Source organism: Canis lupus, chromosome 12 (assembly GCF_003254725.2).
Source record: "Canis lupus dingo isolate Sandy chromosome 12, ASM325472v2, whole genome shotgun sequence".
Lineage (NCBI taxonomy): Eukaryota > Metazoa > Chordata > Mammalia > Carnivora > Canidae > Canis > Canis lupus.
In genome coordinates, this window is record NC_064254.1 from 67965055 (window position 1) to 67985204 (window position 20150).

Consider the following 20150-nt stretch of genomic DNA (forward strand, 5'->3'; position numbering starts at 1 on the left):
TGGGTCATAAGAGAATGATTTGATTAATAATACAAGCTTTTCAAGAATTCAGTTAAACACAAATAATTGGGGATGCCGGGGTGGCTCAGGGGTTGAGCATCTGCCTTTGGCTCCAGGCATGATCCCAGGGTGCTGGGATCAAGTCCCCCATTGGGCTCCCCGCAGGGAGCCTGCTTCTCCCTCTGCCTAAGTCTCTGCCTCTCTCTCTCTGTCTCTCTCATGAATAAATAAAATCTTTAAAACACAGACACACACACACACACACACACACACAAATAATTGCTGTGCTAATTATAATTAATATCGGCCAGTCCTTTGAGCTGTGATTCAGGTATGTTTCTATTTTATTCCAACTTCCTCCCATCCCAAAAAGTAATAGCTTTTTTTGCACTGCTATTGTTCTAAATATGTATTATGTCCTATGGGATAAGTACAAATGCAGTTTGCCATGTCATAATGTTCCTTTTGTGCCTCTTTTACAGCATGGGTAAGTTCTCTGTCCATGGGGATGATTTTCTTTTGCTGCCCAATAGCCAGTGTCTTCACAGACATGTTTGGATGTCGGAAGACAGCTGTTGTGGGTGCTGCTGTTGGATTCATTGGACTCATGTCCAGTTCTTTTGTAAGGTAAGGACTTGATTGTTCCTGCTGCTTTTCAAGAACTGTTAGTTACTATAAAGTTGTGCTTTCAGAAACTTTACTGTTTACAAGGAAAAATCTTCCTTTCCATTGCAAAAGCTTTTAAGCAGTGTGACTTACTTACCACAGTGTTAGCCGTAGTCCAAGCTTCATAATTTGAATGCTTTTACTTGTAGCTCTCTCATATTTTTTAATTAAATTTCATTTTTTGACCCACTGATCAAGAGCTACCAAGCTTTCAGAGGAGTGGGGAGAAATGTAGTGTAAGTTCAGGTGTTGAACCCACCTTCCTGTGATCCCAGTCCTGATTTCTTAGGAAAGCCTTCTCTGGCAACTCCAGGTCACATCAGTATTCCTTCTTGGAATTCTCTTTATACACATGATTGGTATTTACTGATTTGCACTGCACTTCTTCAGTTGTCAAACTTCAACGATTTGAACCAGCTGTTACTGCGGTGAGAATTTAGAAGTAAAAGAAGCTCAGTAGCAGTGAAATGCCATTGTTTGTGCTTATGTGCTTTACTCTGTAGGAGAAATATGAAGCTAACATCACCTGGCATTCATTCATTCATTCAGACAATGGTCTGGAATCTCTCACTCTTTTTTTAAGATTTTATTTATTTATTCATGAAATACACACACACACACACACACACATGCACACACAGAGAGAGGCAAAGACATAGGCAGAGGGAGAAAGCATATTTATTTATTTTAAAAATATTTTAAAAATATTTTTAAATTTTTAAAAAATATTTTATTTATTTATTCATAAGAGACAGAGAGAGAGAGGCAGAGACACAGGCACAGGGAGAAGCAGGCTCCATGCAGGGAGCCCAACATGGGACTCAGTCCTGGGACTCCAAGATCAGACCCTGGGCTGAAGGCTGCGCTAAACCGCTGAGCCACCCGGGCTGCCCAGTACTATTTTTAATGTATGCTTTGAAAATGGCAGAGAAATATATAATAGATCTAGATTTTTTCCCTTTAAAATTGTTAAATAAAAATAAATTAACACCTTAAGAAGTAAGTTGCAGTTATCTGGAAAACTACTTATGTACAACAACTGAGGCTGAATGAATAAAGTATTATTTATATTTTGTTCTATATTATTTGAGGTAGATGTCTTGTTTCACTAAGCAGATTATGAGCAGGGCATTTTCACAGTTTTAATATTTTTTCCCATCAAGTACCTGGAACATAGCTGCTCAATATATGTTATGGAATAGAGTGGAGATTCAGTTAAGGGTGATCAGAGTGAGGTAAAATTAATTTGGGAAAGCCTAGAAGTGACTCTTGAGCCTCATTTGGAGATTGTGCGAACTGTGGATTACTAGAGGGGGAAGGACATGTTAGAGAATTGCCAGCATGCCTTGATTTTATCAGATTCTAGAGTTCCTTATGATTACTTTAGCATATTGCTAAACTAGTATTATTGTTCAAAATTTAATTATTAACCAACTTTATCTGTGTTAGTTTCTAATAAATAATTTGCCTTTACCTACTGATCTATAGCCTTTTGAATGGATTTTTCAAAAGAAAAAAACCAGTTTTATTCCTTACCTTGTTTCAAAGAACGTAATAATATCCTTTATATTCATAAAAGATGTGTAATGATATTATTTTGGGTTAAACTATAAAATTATTAATCCTTTATTATTCTTTAGGGGTATACATGGCCTTAAAACTTACAAGGTGGGATCACAAATAACACACTTCACTTAGTCTTTCTGCAATCAGAATATGATTTCTTGTTATCTTGTGCAACACTGAGAGCCACGCAATACAGGGCGAAGGTTGGTCTACAGCCCTTAGGCCAGCAAAAATGAGATACAACTGCTCTTCTGTGCAAATGTTTCTGATATAACCTTGGGGAGAAAACATCAAATGCAGCTTTTCCTTTGAATAGATTGCTTAGTAAGTGCCTGGGAAATCTCAATAAAATGAGTTTTCATAGTAAAATGATAATTTTTCAAAACTCTTATTGAGACCAGGCTTTTCGGTTGTTAGTGTAATCACTGTCAATTTTACTGAGGCCCTTCCTGGCACTGTGCTTTCTGAGTTGTGGAGAGCACAGCAGTTCTTCCCAAGTGCTGCTTGGTTCACCTGAAATGCGTAGAAAGAGGAAGAGGAACAAGATCATAGTTGGCCTTAGTGGTCATTTTTCACATACTCAAGGCGTCTTATTATCCATTCCGATTGAATTAAAATATTTTTAGTGTTGTATTCTTGATTTATTAAGTCTGTCACCTCTTTTTGGTGAGTATTTGCATAGACGGCGTCAGTGAACTAAAATCCACTTTTACTATGAGGTTGCTATTCTGCTAAGCACTTGATAAAAATAATGAAAGCTACTTTCCATCTTTTTCATCTTTCCACAGCTCCATCGAGCCTCTGTACCTGACCTATGGCATCATATTTGCCTGTGGCTGCTCCTTTGCATACCAGCCTTCGCTGGTCATTTTGGGACATTATTTCAAGAAGCGCCTTGGACTGGTGAATGGCATTGTCACCGCCGGCAGCAGCATCTTCACAATTTTGCTGCCTTTCCTTTTAAGGTTCCTGACTGACAATGTGAGCTTCTTCTACACACTGAGGGTCCTCTGCATCTTCATGTTTGTTCTGTTTCTGGCTAGCTTTACTTACCGACCTCTTGCTCCAAATGCCAAAGATAAAGAGAGTGGAACAAAAGGAAGCAACAGATTCTCCCTCTTTTCCAGGAGGAAGTTTAGTCCTCCAAAAAAAGTTTTCAATTTTGCCATCTTCAAGGTGACAGCTTATGCAGTTTGGGCAGTTGGAATACCACTTGCACTTTTTGGATATTTTGTGCCTTATGTTCACTTGGTGAGTATGCTCCTTTGGCTTTGCTAGTAACAGATATTGTTATTTCATATAAGAAAAGTTCTTAGAAGAGCAAGATAGATCACGTTGAAGTTGGCCTTAGACATCATCCTGGTTGTAATTCAGGGACTCTTGAAATTCAAGTTCCCTTAAACAAGGGCAACACAACCATCAGATCATTAAATAAGAGGGTATGTTTCATGGTGTGCTTTGGTATTTTAAAAATTGCCAAACCTAAATAAACACTTAAAAAAAAAAAGGCTAGAATACTAGAACAAATATCATCAATACAAAAACTTAATAGCTCACGTATCTTTCAAATAGCTTACAAATCATAATCAGGGACAGAGACAGTGCAGTGATTTTTGTCAACATCAATAAACTCTTTTTTGACAAAAGGGTACAGAAATTCGGTAAATTGTAAAAAGCCAGTGACCTTGACACAAAGAAGCACTACATATATTTGTGGGATACTTCTGGGAAAATGGGAATCCTTTTCAGAGGATTATTTAAGAAATGTTAGCAAGTTCTAAATGAGGGGAGAATAGGAATTTCACAGGAAATTAAGAATTCAAGTGCTCAAGCAATTTATATTGTTTACTTCTATTTCAAAGGCAAATTTAAGCCTCTTGATACTGAAACAAAAATTAGCAGTATCTGAATATTTGCCCCTGGCAGGATTTCTTCAAAAGTTCTTCCTTTTTTCTTACTGTTGGGGCTAAAAATGTATTTACAGTTCAACATACTTGGTAGATCATAAACAAAAATGATGCTAGGACATACTTTTGTATGTATTCTATGTGTATGACCTTGGATCTTTTCTAGCTTTTAGTCTACTTTTGGACATTCATACAATTTTTCTTTAAAGTTTTGGTGGAAGTTGGTAAGAACTCAAGGAATTTGGGGCTCAAAGAATCAGCTAGTAAACTATGTGATCAACTTTTTGTGGGTTCCAATGCTTGATTTGGAAAGGAATTAAGTCAAGGAAACAGAAAGAAATGGTAAGCAGTCCTGGACCTAAGAATAATTTTGATTTCTCAATTCCTCTTATTCTCGTTTTGCTACAAGTGTTAATGAAGCAACTGAGATGACCAATGGGAGACAGGGAGAAGGACTAGTTTTTAGTACTCTTGAGTCAACTTGGTATTTTGCAGAGACCGAGCTACTAGGTAAAATAACCTAGTATGTGACCCCTGTCAGATATGTAGTATATGGCTACGTCTTGACCTGATAGTCCATTTTTACACTTTTAGGAAGGCGTGTCGAAACCATCTGAAGCTGTTTTTTGTTGGAATATAGATGCATTGTGGAAGGATCTACTTTACCAACTACCCCTTCCATTGCTTCTATGGTTAAAACATTTGTGATGTCCTTCTCAAAGATGAGTAGACTTTTAAAAAATGTTTTCATTGGTGCTACTAAGTGAGCACACGCAGAGAAATCAGTATCTGTTTTGTTAATACTAGACATTTCCCGAAGGATAAGTGGTGGGTGACTTTCTAGTTATTTCTGGTAATATAATTTGTAAAATAATTTGACATATATTATTTCATCACACACACACACACACACACACACACACAAAACCTGTGAAGTAGGCATAATAAACAATATTAGCCCACATTGTAGAGGCTGGAAAACAGATCCATCATTAGCAGGGATGTTAAGTGAAATGAGTATGCCTTAAGGAAATTTAATAACTATGTTACTGATCTTCTTAAATCAAATTTCATGATGAATGATGAGTTAGACAGGATTATAAATATTAATGTCATCAGGAAGCTGTAAATCAGATAGCACACAGAACATTAAAGTCTGTTAATTCTGATAACAAACCACGTCTTTTTTTCTGCTTTCCCTCCTTCTAGGCATGTTTTCTTACAAAACGTATTGATATTTCTCGTTTGTGATTTTTTTTTTTTTCCTTTGTTAAACTGTTACAGCACTAAAAGCCATATTGGAGAGGAAACACCACACAGTTAAATGCCTTGTGGGCTATTTAGGTCTCATGTTAGATGTGTGCACTGAGTTTGTCACTGTGTTGTAAATTAAGGTTTGGATTGTAGATACTTGCTTAACCCAGTCTTCCCCTTAGAGGAGGAAAAGATGCCTCACATCTTTCCAAACGTAAATAGATGATATCCAACTCATGTTAAACCCTTTACTGGGTGTCGGAAGGATACACGTGTGACGTTTAAGAACCTGTCAAAGGAGCATAAAATCTAGTAAATGTAAGAATAAAAGCTGTTATAGTTTATAACTTTTACATACATTATCTTATTTAATCTTCACAGCAATGGAGTACCTGTGATATAGTATCTTCATTTCACTGATGAAAAGACTGAGCAACTGAGAAATTTAAAAACTTGCCCCGGGTCACAGAAATAGTGACTGGTAATTATTGGTGTGGCACTTTTCTTCCAGAGACAGTGTTATTTATATATTGGGTGAAGGTAAAAGATCTGTGGTAAGACAGATCTGGGTTTTGTCCCCGACTAGCTGCGTGACCTTGAGTAACGTCGTCCGTGAGAATCAGTTTCTTCATCTATCAAATAGGGATAAACCCAATTCTGTAGAGTTGTTTTAAGGGTTAGAGGAAATGTATGTAAAGCATCTATCCAGTTCTGGTGTAAACAATGAGAGTTATTTTAATTTAAAGACCATGTGATTGCCGATTGAGTAGTTTTTAAGTGAGGGCTATAGAAGAGTCAAAGGAGAAAGATGATATCCATTTGGAAAAGTGGTTAGTAAAAGCTTTGCAGGATTGGAGTTGGGCCTTGAGCATGAGACTTGGTGTTAAATTCAGATTCTTAATCAACTCACTTATCTAGGTCTTCCTTGAAGATTCAGAAGTACAATAAATTAGTTAAGTTAAAAATTCTGAGATTTTAGAATTTAGAATATACATGATTTGAGAGAGAATATATATGGTTTGTGTCAGTCTTGCTTTTGCAGTGGGTTGAAGGTTTTATCTTTCAGTAGTTGACTTTTAAGATGAATCCTATTGCTTCCCCAAAGCTGTCAGGTGATCTCACTTTTAGGCCTACCCACTTATAATCTCCATTGTGAGGCTACAAATCTTATAGATCAATTTAGATGAGGCCTAACTTTAAGATTTTAAAAATTTGAGGGAGTGAGTGTGTGTGCCCGTGCGAACATGAGCAGTGGAGGGGCGGGCAGAGGGAGAGGGACAAGCTCCCCACTGAGCAGGAAGCTCGACTCAAGACTCAAGCCCAGGCCCCTGGGATCATAACCTGAGCCAAAGGCAGACTCTTAACCGACTGAGCCACTCAAGGCCCCAAGGCCTAACTTTCTAAATAACCATTGTTAGTGGCAGCTGCTTTAGTTTTTAGTTATTTGCCCCTTTTGCCTGGGAGTTGTTTTGCTTTGTTTTCTGGGCTACATATTTTTGGTTTCTCCTTATTTAGTTTTTCTTCATTTGCTTCCAGAAGCATAACACTCTCTTAGTTTTCTTCTTAACCTCTCCCTCACCCCTTAATATCTTTGCCGGTTCTTTTTTCACCCTGACCCTTAATATCAATGTGTCCTAGGGCTTGTCCCTGATGTTTTTATCTACTCATTCCACTGGTAGTTTCATCCAGTCTCGTGAGTTCAAACATTATATATAGGCCAGTCACTCTAAATTTGTATTTCTTACTCAGATCACTTTCCTAAATTCTCTACCAGACTTTTATTTTATTTTTTTAAAAGATTTTATTTATTTATTCATGAGAGACACACAGAGGCAGAGACACAGGCAGAGGGAGAAGAAGGCTCCCTGGGAAGAGCCTGATGTGGAACTCAATCCCAGGACCCCAGGATCATGCCCTGAACCAAAGGCATACGCTCAACCACTGAGCCACTCAGGTGCTCCCCTCTACCAGACATTTAGAACTAACTGCCTACTTAATATCTCCACTTGCAGGACTGCTAGGTGTTTCTGATTTAATACATCCAATCCTGAAGTCCTGGTCTTACCCCTTCACAACCCTGCTTTGCCCCCAGCCCTTCCCATCTTAGAAGATGACAATTTCATCCCTGTAATTGATCAGGCCCAAAACCTTGGAATCATCCTTGGCTCTTCTTTCTTCTATGCCACACTCCTGATCCAGTCTGGAAATTCTGGTGGTTCTTCTAGGATCTGACCACCTTTCATCATCCTCACTACCGTTCCATTGACCAGGCCACCATTGTCCCTAGCCTGAATCCCTGCCCTTGTCATGTAACTGGGCTCCCTGCTAAGTTCCCTGCCCACTGCAACCTGTTCTCTACACAGAAGCCACCAGTGTCCTTTCAACACATGAGTCAAACTCTGCTCAAAATCCTTTACTGGCTGGCTCTCCATTTCTTTGAGAGTAAGAACTCCTGTCCTTATAGTGGACTACAAGGTACTCCCTTGATCTGGCCCCTCTTTTCTCTCTGATCTCACCTTATGACTTTGCCTCCCTTGCTCACTCTGCTCCTGCCACACTGTTCTTTTTGTTTTTAAAAGATTTTATTTTGAAGTAATCTCTACACCCAATGTGGGGCTTGTACCCACAACCCCAAGATCAAGAGTTTCACACTCCTCTGATTGAGCCAGCCGGGTACCCCTCTATTCACCTTTTAATGAGGAATAGCTTGACCACCTGGTTCAAACTCCCTTTGCTCCCCTCCCCTCTCCACAGCATTCCCAAAACCCCTCATGCTGCTCTTTTTCTTTTTCCATTGCACCTAATACCTTCTAACATATTACATAATTTATTATTATTATTATTTGCTGTCTATATGTATATCTCTGCTAGAGTATAAACCTCATGAGGCTAAGGATCTTTATGTTTTGTTCAGTGAGCGATCCCACAATGCCTAGTGCACGGTGGGTCCTCAAGTATTTGTCTAATGACTAAACATATTATGGGTAAGTCTAAAGCTACACTATGTAAACAATATTCATTTTCTTTCCATTTCAGTCTTTAAAGTTGTCTCTGATGCCATAATGATTTTTTACATTTTCACATTTTATAGGATATAATGGTGTTCCTACTCATTAAAGTTAATAACTCAAACTTGGCAAACCTCCAGAGTAATTAACACTAATGCCATCTGTTAATGGAGAAAAGAATTGATGTGTTTTGCTTTGACCCACACCTTTATATGTTTATGTTGAAATTGTCAATTGATAAATAGAAGAGATTTCTACATCTCTGTCACTATTTTAAGTATACGGAAGGAGGAAATAGGAATACTTGGTGGCCATCCCTATTAATGAGGAAAGCTAGACAGTTGGTGTCTGCCCTACTGGGTAGCAACCGAAAAATCTCAAAAAGCCCTAGGTGGTGTGTGTAAGAGTAGGGTTGGATTCACAGGCCATGGCCTGACCAAAATCTGGTTTGCTAGGCACAGGGACACATCAGTCAGATGACTAATAAATCCCTAGGAATGACAATGATAATGTAACTTTTCTCAGTGACGTGAAGTGCTCCGTCCTCAGTACAAAGGTGCTTTAGTTTTTATTACTTCCACATCTCTTCCGTTCCTACTCACCTTGAAAAGCAGCTATTGAGTACCTGTGTTCTTTGACTCTAGAACATAAGGTAGTTGGGTCAAATTTTAGTTTTTAAGCTTTAGACCCACATAGTTTTCTATCAAAGAGAAGATGACTGATGTATGTTGTAATCTGTAATATATATTGTTTATTAGCCTATTTCGAAAATTTGGTGATAAGCTAGGGATGTGTCAGTTTTGTGTCGGGAAGTGATTGTTCTCAAAAGAAACTTTGATCTGTTAGAAGGACCCATTTATCTAATGCTGTGATTAAAGACCCAACCATTTGCCTGCTGACAGGGCAATTAAGTAGACACCAAGTCCAGTTTCAATTGGAAACGAACAAGTTGTATTTTTAAACTAGATATGAAATTTTGAGACAAACATGCCAACACGTGAGGCATTTTATAGCTTTGATTAATGCCATATGCTGTTGTGAGTCAATACAGGAATGTCACCATTAGACCTCACTGGTCAGAGCCCCTGTGATCATATTGTGAAAGCAGGAATCTGCTCCAAGCCAGAGCTCAGGGTGCTGAGCCATGCAAACAGGAACAGTATACATGCTTTCATTCCATTTGTGGCTTCCTAGGAGGGAGATTCAGGTAACATTTGTCCGGAATCTACAGCCTGTTGAGCATCTTCACAAAATCTCATGTAGCCATCACAAGAATGAGTGTGTCAAGTATAATAAATAACTAGAAACTTCAGGCTAAGGAAATGACTCAGCTGCTAAATTATACTTGTTCAAGACCACTCACTGAGTTACGCTCAGAGCTGGGATTTGAACACAGATGTTGGACTCATGTTCTTTCTATGAAAGAGTCTGCTGTTCCTTCATCAAGTCACCTCACAGTTGAAGTGCTGCTTGTTATCAGGCAAAGTCTTCTTTGCAAGTTTCCCTTCCATTCTCAGCATGAAGAAGAGAGGCAGTGCTGGATCCACCCCAGCACTCGGAGCCCGTGGAGAGGACGGTGGAGGAAATGGGCTTCTGCCCTAATGTAATGTGTGAATCAGAGGGTGTCACGTAACCACATTTCCAGCCCCTTCATCTCCTCTTCTGATCTCTAGCACATTGCGAATGTGAGAAAACTGAGTTGCTTATCACAAACATACTCTGTGACAAGCAGAACATGGCATACACGGTCTTAGGTTTTGATTTCTACAATAAACATCAAGCATAGCAGAAGAAAAAAAATGGACATATATAAAAATTTATAGCAAGATCTGTCATATATTTGGTTAACATAAGCACTATTATAGGAAGACAGGAAAAAATAGCTTATATTTTAGAGTTACATATAAACTCTGAGGTCACCGATAGATCATTAGTGTCCTGAGAAGGCCCTAAAGAGTCCTTGTGCTGGAAAGCTGTACCTTCCGTCTTGTGAATGTGTCAATTTCACCAGGTTTTTTTCGTTTTGTTTTTAAGAATCTCAGGTTTTATTGGCTAAAACACACTTTTTGAATAATTTCAAAATTTAACTGTTATGTGGATGTTTGCTTATCCCTCAAATGCTTGGATTAGTATCAAAGTTTGTTGAAGTTTGAAGAACCTAATTTAGGTAAGGGTCCTATTGTGATTTTTAGGTCAATCAGAAAAAAAAGTCAGTATGATAGAAGATGAATACAAACAGAAATCTGAATTTGAAGAATCTTCCCTTTGTGAGGCTATATTTGTTTTTTGTTTTTTTTTCCCTAAAGAATGCCATTTAAAGCTTTTTTTTTGGAAACATTTTATTTATTTATTTATTTAGAGAGACACACACAGAAAGAGAGAGAGAGAGAGAGGCAGAGACACAGGCAGAGAGAGAAGCAGGCTCCATGCAGGGAGCCCGATGTGGGACTCCATCCCAGGTCTCCGGGATCACACCTTGGGCTGGAGGCGGCGCTAAACACGCTGAGCCACCAGGGCTGCCCCGTGAGGCTATATTTGGACATTGGCTTTACCCCATATTTATCAGGGGGTTGTGATGGGTGGAGAGTGATCTGATCCATTGAGAGTACGTTTCTGCTCGTTTAACCTTACCTTCTGAGTTCCAGAGCATCTCTTTGGAGAAACCCTGGCAGACACTAACTCCAAGGATCACAGAGCATAAGAGGAAACAGGCCTTAGGTTACATAATTGTCCTGCAGGGAAGAGTCTTTAGCGCCCGGAAAGTTGGAGGGCTGCACATGTCTTGTGTATCGGCCCCCAGACTGCCGTGCCGCTGTCCGTTTTCCCCTCTGCTTTTCCTTTCTGTCCCCATTGTCTCTACTGAGCTTTTGACCTTCCCCTACCCATCACCCGTTGTAATCAGGACGTGTATACTCCCTTGTAACAAATTGGAGAAAAGCTTGTTTAATGGGAGGTGGTACCGACCATTTGGCGGCGAAGCCGCGAACATGGACAGCCGGTGTGCAGATGTGCAATCCAGCTGTGTGTGCAGCCGTGTCCAATTGAGCAGATTCATTCTTGGAGGGGCACGGCAGGAGCAACTGCAGCAGCCAGAGCTCCGGAGCATGGTTTAAGACTCTGCATGTCCGGTCCTTATGGCCACTCAGGGCTTGGCTTTCAACTGCAAGTTTCTTTTAAACAGATGTAACCTTTATCGACTTCCCACATCTTTACTATCAGTTTACAGGAAGCTCCACAAACGTGATTTTTCCCTGGAGCCTCAGGGCCACACTGCGGGATAGGCATGAGGCTGGGCTTCTACCTGGTGTAGCCTGGGCTTGAGCCCAGCTCCTCTTAAGAGTGTGGCTTTTTTTTTCTTTAAGGGTTTAATTATTTGACAGCACAAGCAGAGAGTATGACAAGGAGAGGGAGAAGCAGACTCCCTGCTGAGCAGGGAGCCTTATGTGGGGCTTGATCCCAGGACCCTGGGATCGTGACCCTAGCTGAAGGCAGATGCTTAACCGACTGAGCCACCCAGGGTGCCCCAAGACTGTGGCTTTTAAATAAGTTATTTACATACCTGCAAAGATATGTAACAGTAATTTAGGAGTTGAAAGGGATTGTACGGGTGATTTTTTTTTAAGATTTTATTTATTTAAAAAAAAGATTTTATTTATTCATGAGAGAGACAGAGAGAGAGAGAGAGAGAGGCAGAGACTCAGGGAGAGAGAGAAGCAGGCTCCATGCAGGGAGCCTGATGTGGGACTTGATCCCAGGACCTCAGGGTCACGCCCTGGGGCTGAAGGCGGCACTAAACCGCTGAACCACCCGGGCTGCCCTGTATGGGTGATTTAATTGCACTTTTTTTTTTTTTTATTAGACTAGTAAAGGAAGTAAGGCACAGAAAGTGTAAGTTGCTTGCCAAACATCACATGGTAAAAAAAACAGCACAACATCCAAGAATTTCCATGGAAAATAAATGGAAGCTTATCATAGCCTAAAATGTAAGTATGTACATAATAGAAACAGAATTTTTAGAGAGACGAAATAGTTTTCCTATGTAACATAAGCCTAGCCAACTCAGGACTCACTTCCTAGTCAGAGGTTGCCTTTCCATTGTGACACACTGCAGTTCCTCAGAGTTGCCAGTAGCAGTTATACTGGCGTTGTCTATCTTTTGTGGACATATTTGGAACTCGGGGTCAAGGATGTCCCTGAGAACACAGGCCTTGCAGTTAGTCTCCTTGTAAACCAGAGGTTACTGCGTGCCTTGCCAGACCCGGGCTGCGGGCTGCTGAGCTGACCTCTCCTGCTGCACATATCACGGATCACGGTAAGGGCCTAACGGGATGAAAGCTGTGGGGCCCATTCACATCCCCAGCCGTGGGGAGCACGGTTGCTGTGCTTTGGAAATATTTTAAAATTCATTTATGATAGAATTGTCTAGTGTGAAGACTTTCCTCATCAGTCTTACTTGCTCTAAAATCAGATTAAGCCTAATATGGAGTTAACATTTAAATTTTGTTTTTAATCTAGAGGCTAACCCTGGAGACTAAATACCAGGGCCTAACAGTTATATTTTCTCCCTTCTTTTTCTTCTTGGTTTTGGTTTATTCTAATTATGTTGATTGTTCCTTTGGCATTTGTTAGCTAATGCCGACTGTGTTGGTACTTTGCAGAATAAGGAGTAATTACATGGTTTTTTCACCAAACTTTCTAATTTAAGTGCAGCTGACCCTTGAACAGTGCAGGGGTTACGGGACCCTGGACCCCCTCATACTCAGAAATCTGCAGATACTTTTTTACTAAGAGCGTACTGTTAACAGGAAGCCTTACTGATAATAGTTAAAAAATATTGTGTACGTTATCTGTTTCATCTACTGTAATCTTACAATAAAATAAGCTAGAGAAAGTAAAATGTTAAGATTATAAGAGTGGGGCCTGGCTGGCTTAGTTGATAGAGCATGTGACTATTGATCTTGGGGTTATAAGTTTGAGCCCCATGTTGGATGTAGAGATTGCTTAATAAATGGAAGTTTATTTAATTTTTTTAAAGATTTATTTATTTATTTATGATAGACACAGAGAGAGAGGCAGAGACACAGGAGGAGGGAGAACCAGGCTCCATGCCAGGAGCCTGACGCAGGACTCGATCCCGGGACTCCAGGATCGCGCCCTGGGCCAAAGGCAGGTGCTAAACCGCTGAGCCACCCAGGGATCCCCAATAAATGGAAGTTTAAGAAAATACATTTACATTACTATACTGTATTTATTTTTAAAATTCTGGGTATTAAGTGGACCTACACAGTTTAAAACCCATGTTGTTCAAGGGTCAAGTGTAATTTTTAATTCTTCTATTTCTCATTTAAAAATAGGCTTATAAATTTCATTGATGCAAGGATATTTCTTTATATAGTGGATTAATTTAAACATCAGAATTTATCCATTGAGATTTACTGTGTACACACTGTGTATGTGTATAACACTTAACATTTCTTGCAGGGTTTTTTGTTGTGAGGTGGTCTGGAAATGTCTCATTCATTTCATTCATTTTATTTTCCCAGAGAACTTCCAAAAATGATATGAAAATAACTCGTTTCACAATAATTTTTTTTTAAATCTCTGTGTGGGGCTTGAACTCACAACCCCAAGATCAGGAGTCACATACTTTACCAACTGAGCCAGCCCAGACACTCTCCACACATATGTTTTTTAAAATTATCAGTGTCAGGGTTAGAATTCAGTGATTCATGAGTTACGTATAACAATGCTCATTACATCTCCTTAATGCTCATCACCCCATGACCCCATTCCCCCCTCCACTTCCCCTCCAGCAACCCTTAGTTTGTTTCATACATTTTTTTAATTCAATTCTCACAGCAACCTTTTATGAGGAAAGCAGCACTGATACTGAATGGATTAAGAACGTTGACAATTGGAGAGATTTTATTTTGCTCAAGGTTGCACAGTTAGTGCCAGGGGTCTTGCTAGAATTAGAATGGGCTATTCCATTTTTCTGACCTTTTTTTTCCCTGCATACGTGTGACGTCCTCTAATTAGAACTCAGTTGAACAGATTCAGGCATTCGTTCATTTGACACATATCCACTGAGCACTTGGGTGCCATTAACATCGGAGGTATGGGGATGCAGTGGTGAGAACAGATATGATCTGTGTTCCCACAGAGCTTGATAAATAAGTAAACAAGGTCGTTTTCAAATAGTGATATTTTCTTTGAAGAAAATAAAATGAGGCTCAGTGGTTGAGCGTCTGCCCTCGGCTCAGGGTGTGATCCTGGAGTCCAGGGATCGAGTCCCACGTCGGGCTCCCTGCATGGAGCCTGCTTCTCCCTCTGCCTGTGTCTCTGCTTCTCTCTCTGTGTGTGTCTCATGAATAAATAAATAAAATCTTAAGAAAATGCAATGGAAGGTGATGGTGGGGGGTCACTTCAATTTGGGAAGTCTGGTACAGCCCCTTTGAGGCGGTGACAGTGCATTCTACTGGTGGATTAGATTTGTGGAAGGATTAGATATGTGGAAGATACAAAAATAAGAGCACTTCCTATTGCCTTTGGGAAGCCTATATAGAGAATTTCTCTAGTTCCTATCTTTAAGGCCAGCCAAGAGTTGATGAATTTTTTTTATCCAACTTATTTTTATCTGGTGTATTGGAATCTGCATGTTGAAAATTTAAAATTCTTGCATAGGGCCCAAGCATTGCTATTTTTTTTCCAGATAATTTACTCACTACTTATATCTTCTAAGAATACACTGCTTTTTCTCAGTTCTCATGTGGTTATTGTGTTAATGATTAGACCTCTTCTCTCCTTCATCTTATCCCCACTTTTTTCCGATTTTTTTCCAGTGGCATCTGTGCTTTTCTTGCTTTTCTGACCTTGCATTTATTTTCCTGCAGATCTCAACATCTGCTGCAATTTGACTACTCAGGTTAGTGAAAATTTGCCCATTTATCAGTTTTGTGCCTAAGGCAGTATTCACCAGTATTCTCCTACTTAAGATGAATAAGGAGCTTTACTTCTGGCCACTTATAATTCATTAATGGTGGAAGTTAAATATCTACAGAACAGTCATCAAAACAAACTAGTTGAGGTTTTTAGTTTTTCTAGGTTTTTTTTTTTCCTCTTTCAAAGTATAATATACTAATATAGGAACTTGATAGAACAGGGCAATAATTAATACGTAAGAAACCTAGAAAACTGATCATTTACAAATGAGTAAACTAAAACAGAGCTGCTGCTTTTAGTAAGGCAGAGTAAGTTGTCATGAATTCCAAATTATATTTAGTTAGACAAAAGTAAGTATTTGTAGATAATTCAGTAGTTTTTAGAAGCGGTACACAGTTTTTTCAGTCATGAAAATTATCCCTAGAATATAGGCCCCAAACTGCTGAGAGATTTTGAATTTATAGGGGAGAAAGAAATCCACAGACACCTTTTTAACTTCAGTTGAAACCAGCAATAGCATATTTTTGTCAGGCCCTAATAGTATATAATATATTCAATGTAAGTATGGGAAAGGCTGTTGAAAACTGGAATTTTCTACAAAATACATTGAGTTTTGGGTGGGAGTTGTCCTGACACCTCAGGAAATGGTAAATAATAGATGGGTAAAGTAGACTGGAGACATCACAAGGGCGGAGACTGAACCCCCTCTTCTTTGCTTCTCCCCCAGCACCTAGCCTATGCATGCATAGCACTCAAAATACTTTTTGACCAGTTTTACCCTGAGCTTGTAGATTGGTTGACTTGCTGAAGTATGTGTTCTACTAATTTCTCTTGTGACTGTTCTCACTCTAACAGCGCTTTATGTTCTTTAAGTTCTTTCTTTCTTTTGATCTTCAGTATAATAAACCCTGAAGGTGAGGAGTTTCTTTTGTTTTTTTTTAAATTTTCCTCTATAGGGAAGGACATTAGTTGGTTTAGAGACTTTCTCTCGTCTCACACCTTCAGTGTGAGGGTGTAGTTTAAATAATAGAAATGAAAGTACCCTTGTCTGGTTTCAATGTGGAGTTATACATGGAAATCCAGTGGTAAGAGGTACATAGTGTTGAAGCATGAGTGTTGAGCTGAGATGGCACCTGCTGTGCCTTGTACCTTCTCCTAGCTGCTTCCAGAAGATTGGGATGACAGCCCCACAAGTAGGCTAACAGATGTTCATGCCTCTCTTGACCCTTGCACACATTTGTGGAGTTTAAAATATCACCATATATTGATTATTGGATTTACGAAACATTTTAATAGCCTCAACATAAATCAGGTGTGCCTGTGCCTATTTAATTGTATCTCTATTTACCGAACACATGGTTTATATGTTTCTAACTCCTCAGGAACTGCCCCAGGGACTTTTTTACAGTTTCTTGCCACATGTCTCTTTGCTCTTGCTCTTTAGCTTGGGGTCAGGATTACTCAGTCCTAGTGTTTCTGTCCCACTTTTTCTTATGAGGTGCTCTCTAAGCTCTGTGTCACGTTGCCCTTTAGGGCAACCCTATCACGTGTCTAGAGCAATGTATCAGACCCAGGACTTCCTTTTAACTGCTGAAATAAAATGCCTAGATCATAAAAGCTACCCATAACTTAAAGAAAATAATGCCCATCTTTAACATAAGAAATGAAAAGTAATTTTTAATAAAAATTTTAATAACAATTTTTAATAAAATCATGTATATTTTGAAAGTTGATGTGGAGTGCTCCAATTGGATAGGGGGCCACCAAATGTGGGGGTCTCAACTGGGTGGGGGCCACTGGTGCAGGTGTGAAAGAGTTCACCCAAGGTAGAACAAAGGAGATAGAATTTTATTGGAAACACTGCAAGGAAGCAGCAGGCAGGACAGCAAAGGAGACACTGTGGTGAGATGGTGGTGAGGGGCCAAACTGGCAGAGTGATAGAGTATGGGGACTTGGGAATTTCTCCTTTTTTCGTCATCTTAGGACCTGTGCCTGGTTGTCATTGGTCAGTTCGGGCCTCTGGCTGTTTCAAGGTTGCTCACTTAACGAGGCTGTTTGCTTCAGCTCCTAACCCTGCGGACCGTTTTGTCTTGCTCAAGTTTCCAGTGCTCAAACCTGTTGCCTCAAAGTGACCTCTGCGTTCCCCTCTAACAGATCAACAGTGGCAAATCTTTGGCATTTGGGCAGGGGTCTCATCATCAGTAGCTTCTTTTTGCTGAATGAGGGACATGGAGATGTCCGTAGCTGTGGGTCAGTATTGGTTAGTTGGGAACTTATGTATAGGAATTATGAAGGGCGGAGGCAGCTGAGTCCAAGGTAAATTGCAGGTGTGACTCTCCCTGCAGATGAGTAGAGAGGATCATCTGCCAGCCTGAAGTTGGCAGTGACGGAAACTATTGTTGGAAAATCCATTCCATTTTTCAACTATTCAAGTAATCATATGCCCATGGGGTCCTGCTAATATCCCTACAGAATGACAAGCAGGAAGACTGTCTATACATGAGCTGTTGTGGCAGTTTCTCTGAATTTTACCTCAAGTTGTCCAGCTTAGGCAAACAACAAACAATTAAAGACTGTTAGTCAGGGGCGCCTGGGTGGCTCAGTCAGTTAAGTCTCTGACTCCGCGCAGGTCATGACCTCAGGGTTGTGATCCAGCCCCATGTTGGGCTCCATGCTGGGTGTGGAGCCTGCTTAAAATTCTCTCTCCTCCTCCTCTCCCCCCCCCCCCATTAAAAAAGTTAATCAAAATTAGAATCTAACATCCATAAGAATGTGTTCTTGAAACATAATTTTTCTCTGAATTCACCATTATTTCCAGATAGCCAAGTCAAGACTAATTCATGTATTTGTTTGAAGTTTTATATAAATAATCTCTACACCAATCTGGGGTTTGAACTCAGGACTTCAAGATCAAGAGTCTTCTGCTCCACAACTGAGCCAGCCGGGCACCTCAACACTAATGTGTTTGTAAAACAAGTCCAGTTTTAACACATTTAGCCTAATTATTTACATAAACTCAGCAAGAATAGTGATTGATCATATAGATTCTTTAAAATCTGCTTTGCTGGAACTTTTTATAGGGAATCTCTAGATTGAACTTTTAATGGCCAAACCAAATTCATTCATTCAGATATATCTTCAATACCTATAGATTTGGGTGAATTCCTCTTCTTGATATCCCTAAAACATCCTAAGTTTCCCACACCTGCCAGGAAGTGACATTCTTGACTCATCTGGTAAGGCTGCTGGGAACTTGTAAGCAAAATATCAGGACATTTCCAAGGGGCTTTATTGGCTCTGTAAAGTCAGCTTTATTTCTTAAAGCTGTTTGGGCATATTGGAGTCTATGCATGTCTCTCTCAAATGTGACATTCCCGTCAAAGCCTTGGTAAAATAACCGATGTTTCCATTGGTGTCCTGTTACAAGGGGAACAGATTCTTCTTGAACTTAGGCAAATAACTATAAATGCCATGAAAGAAAGAATACTCAGAGGTTTTGAATTTCATAGGATTCAGGTAGGGAGAAAAGTTAAATGTTTCAACTTATTCGCAAAGGATAGATATTTTAAGAGGAAATTTCCTTAATCTGGAAGAGCAAACATTAGAGAACCAGCAGTGTTTTAAACAGGAGTCACAAAAACTATAATCATCTTCCTCAGTTCACTTAGTCCCATGTTATTCTTGTTCAATTCAAATGCAGTGGTTTTTAGGTCTGGACATTCTTACCCATTTTAGTTTTGTAATTTTAAAGACCTCAAAAACCTGTATTTGTCAAAAAGTCCTTTTGAATCTCCTTGAAGACAAAACTCATTTTGCGAGAGCATCAGAACAACTATAAATGACAAAAAAACCCCTCAGAAATGGACATGATTAAAGATTTCATAGAAGAGTTCATTATAATGCAGCAGATAAGGAAATCTGGCTATTTCTGTGACACCTAGAATTTTAATAATTAGAATGTCAAGCAATGACCTTATGCCAAAACATATTAAAGCTTTAGGAATTTGATATAATTGCTAAAATAGTTCTAGCATTTGCCCAAACAACGTAACCTAAGGCTAAGTCATTATTTAACAGTTCTTCTGGAGCAACTTAATGTACCAAATAAACAAGCTCAATTACTCAAAAAGATTTCATTTAGAATTTGAATCTTGGGAATTTTGTTTAAAAAAAAAAAAAACAAAACCTCAAGAAGTTATAAAGCACATGCCTAAGTAGGATTACAGATCATCACAAAACTTAAATTTTTATTTATTTATTTATTTATTTATTTATTTATTTATTTATTTATTTATTTATGATTTTATTTATTCATGAGAGACACAGAGAGAAAGCCAGAGAGAAAAGCAGGGTCCATGCCGGGAGCCTGATGTGGGACTTGATCCTGGGACTCCAGTATCACGCCCTGGGCTGAAGGCCGACGCTCAACCGCTGAGCCACCCAGGGATCCCAAAACTTAATTATTTATTTAACCAAGGTGGCAATAAGATTCCAAAGGCAAATAAGGTTTTATAGTTATTAGCAAAACTTAGCTCCTTTAATAGTGAGAAGTTTTAGTTCTCTGAAGTAATGAAAGACCTGATAAAGACAAATAGAAACTTTGGTTTTCTGGGCAGATAAAGAGAAGAAAAAAAAAAGCCCTCTGTTCCATTTTCGTATCAAGAGCAGACTAACAATCCAAGAAAACTTTGTCATTTTAACAGAGTAAAGCAGAATTTTAATCTCACACCAGTGTACTTTTAAAAATCTATTCATTTCAATCTCAGTCTGTCCTGACCACACATAAAATTTTTTTAATTTTTACTAT

At 39.3% G+C, this 20150-nt stretch overlaps 1 protein-coding gene across 2 annotated transcripts in view; it reads left to right on the forward strand.

The window, feature by feature from the left end:
• The window catches only part of SLC16A10 (solute carrier family 16 member 10), a 115598-nt gene that overhangs the window by 64194 nt on the left and 31254 nt on the right, over positions 1–20150 (forward strand). For both annotated transcript variants that reach the window (XM_025444973.3, XM_035697587.2), the window contains exons 2-3: positions 483–627; positions 3021–3483. In XM_025444973.3, the coding sequence (XP_025300758.1) occupies positions 483–627; positions 3021–3483 (608 nt within the window). The remainder of the gene's footprint in view (positions 1–482; positions 628–3020; positions 3484–20150) is intronic.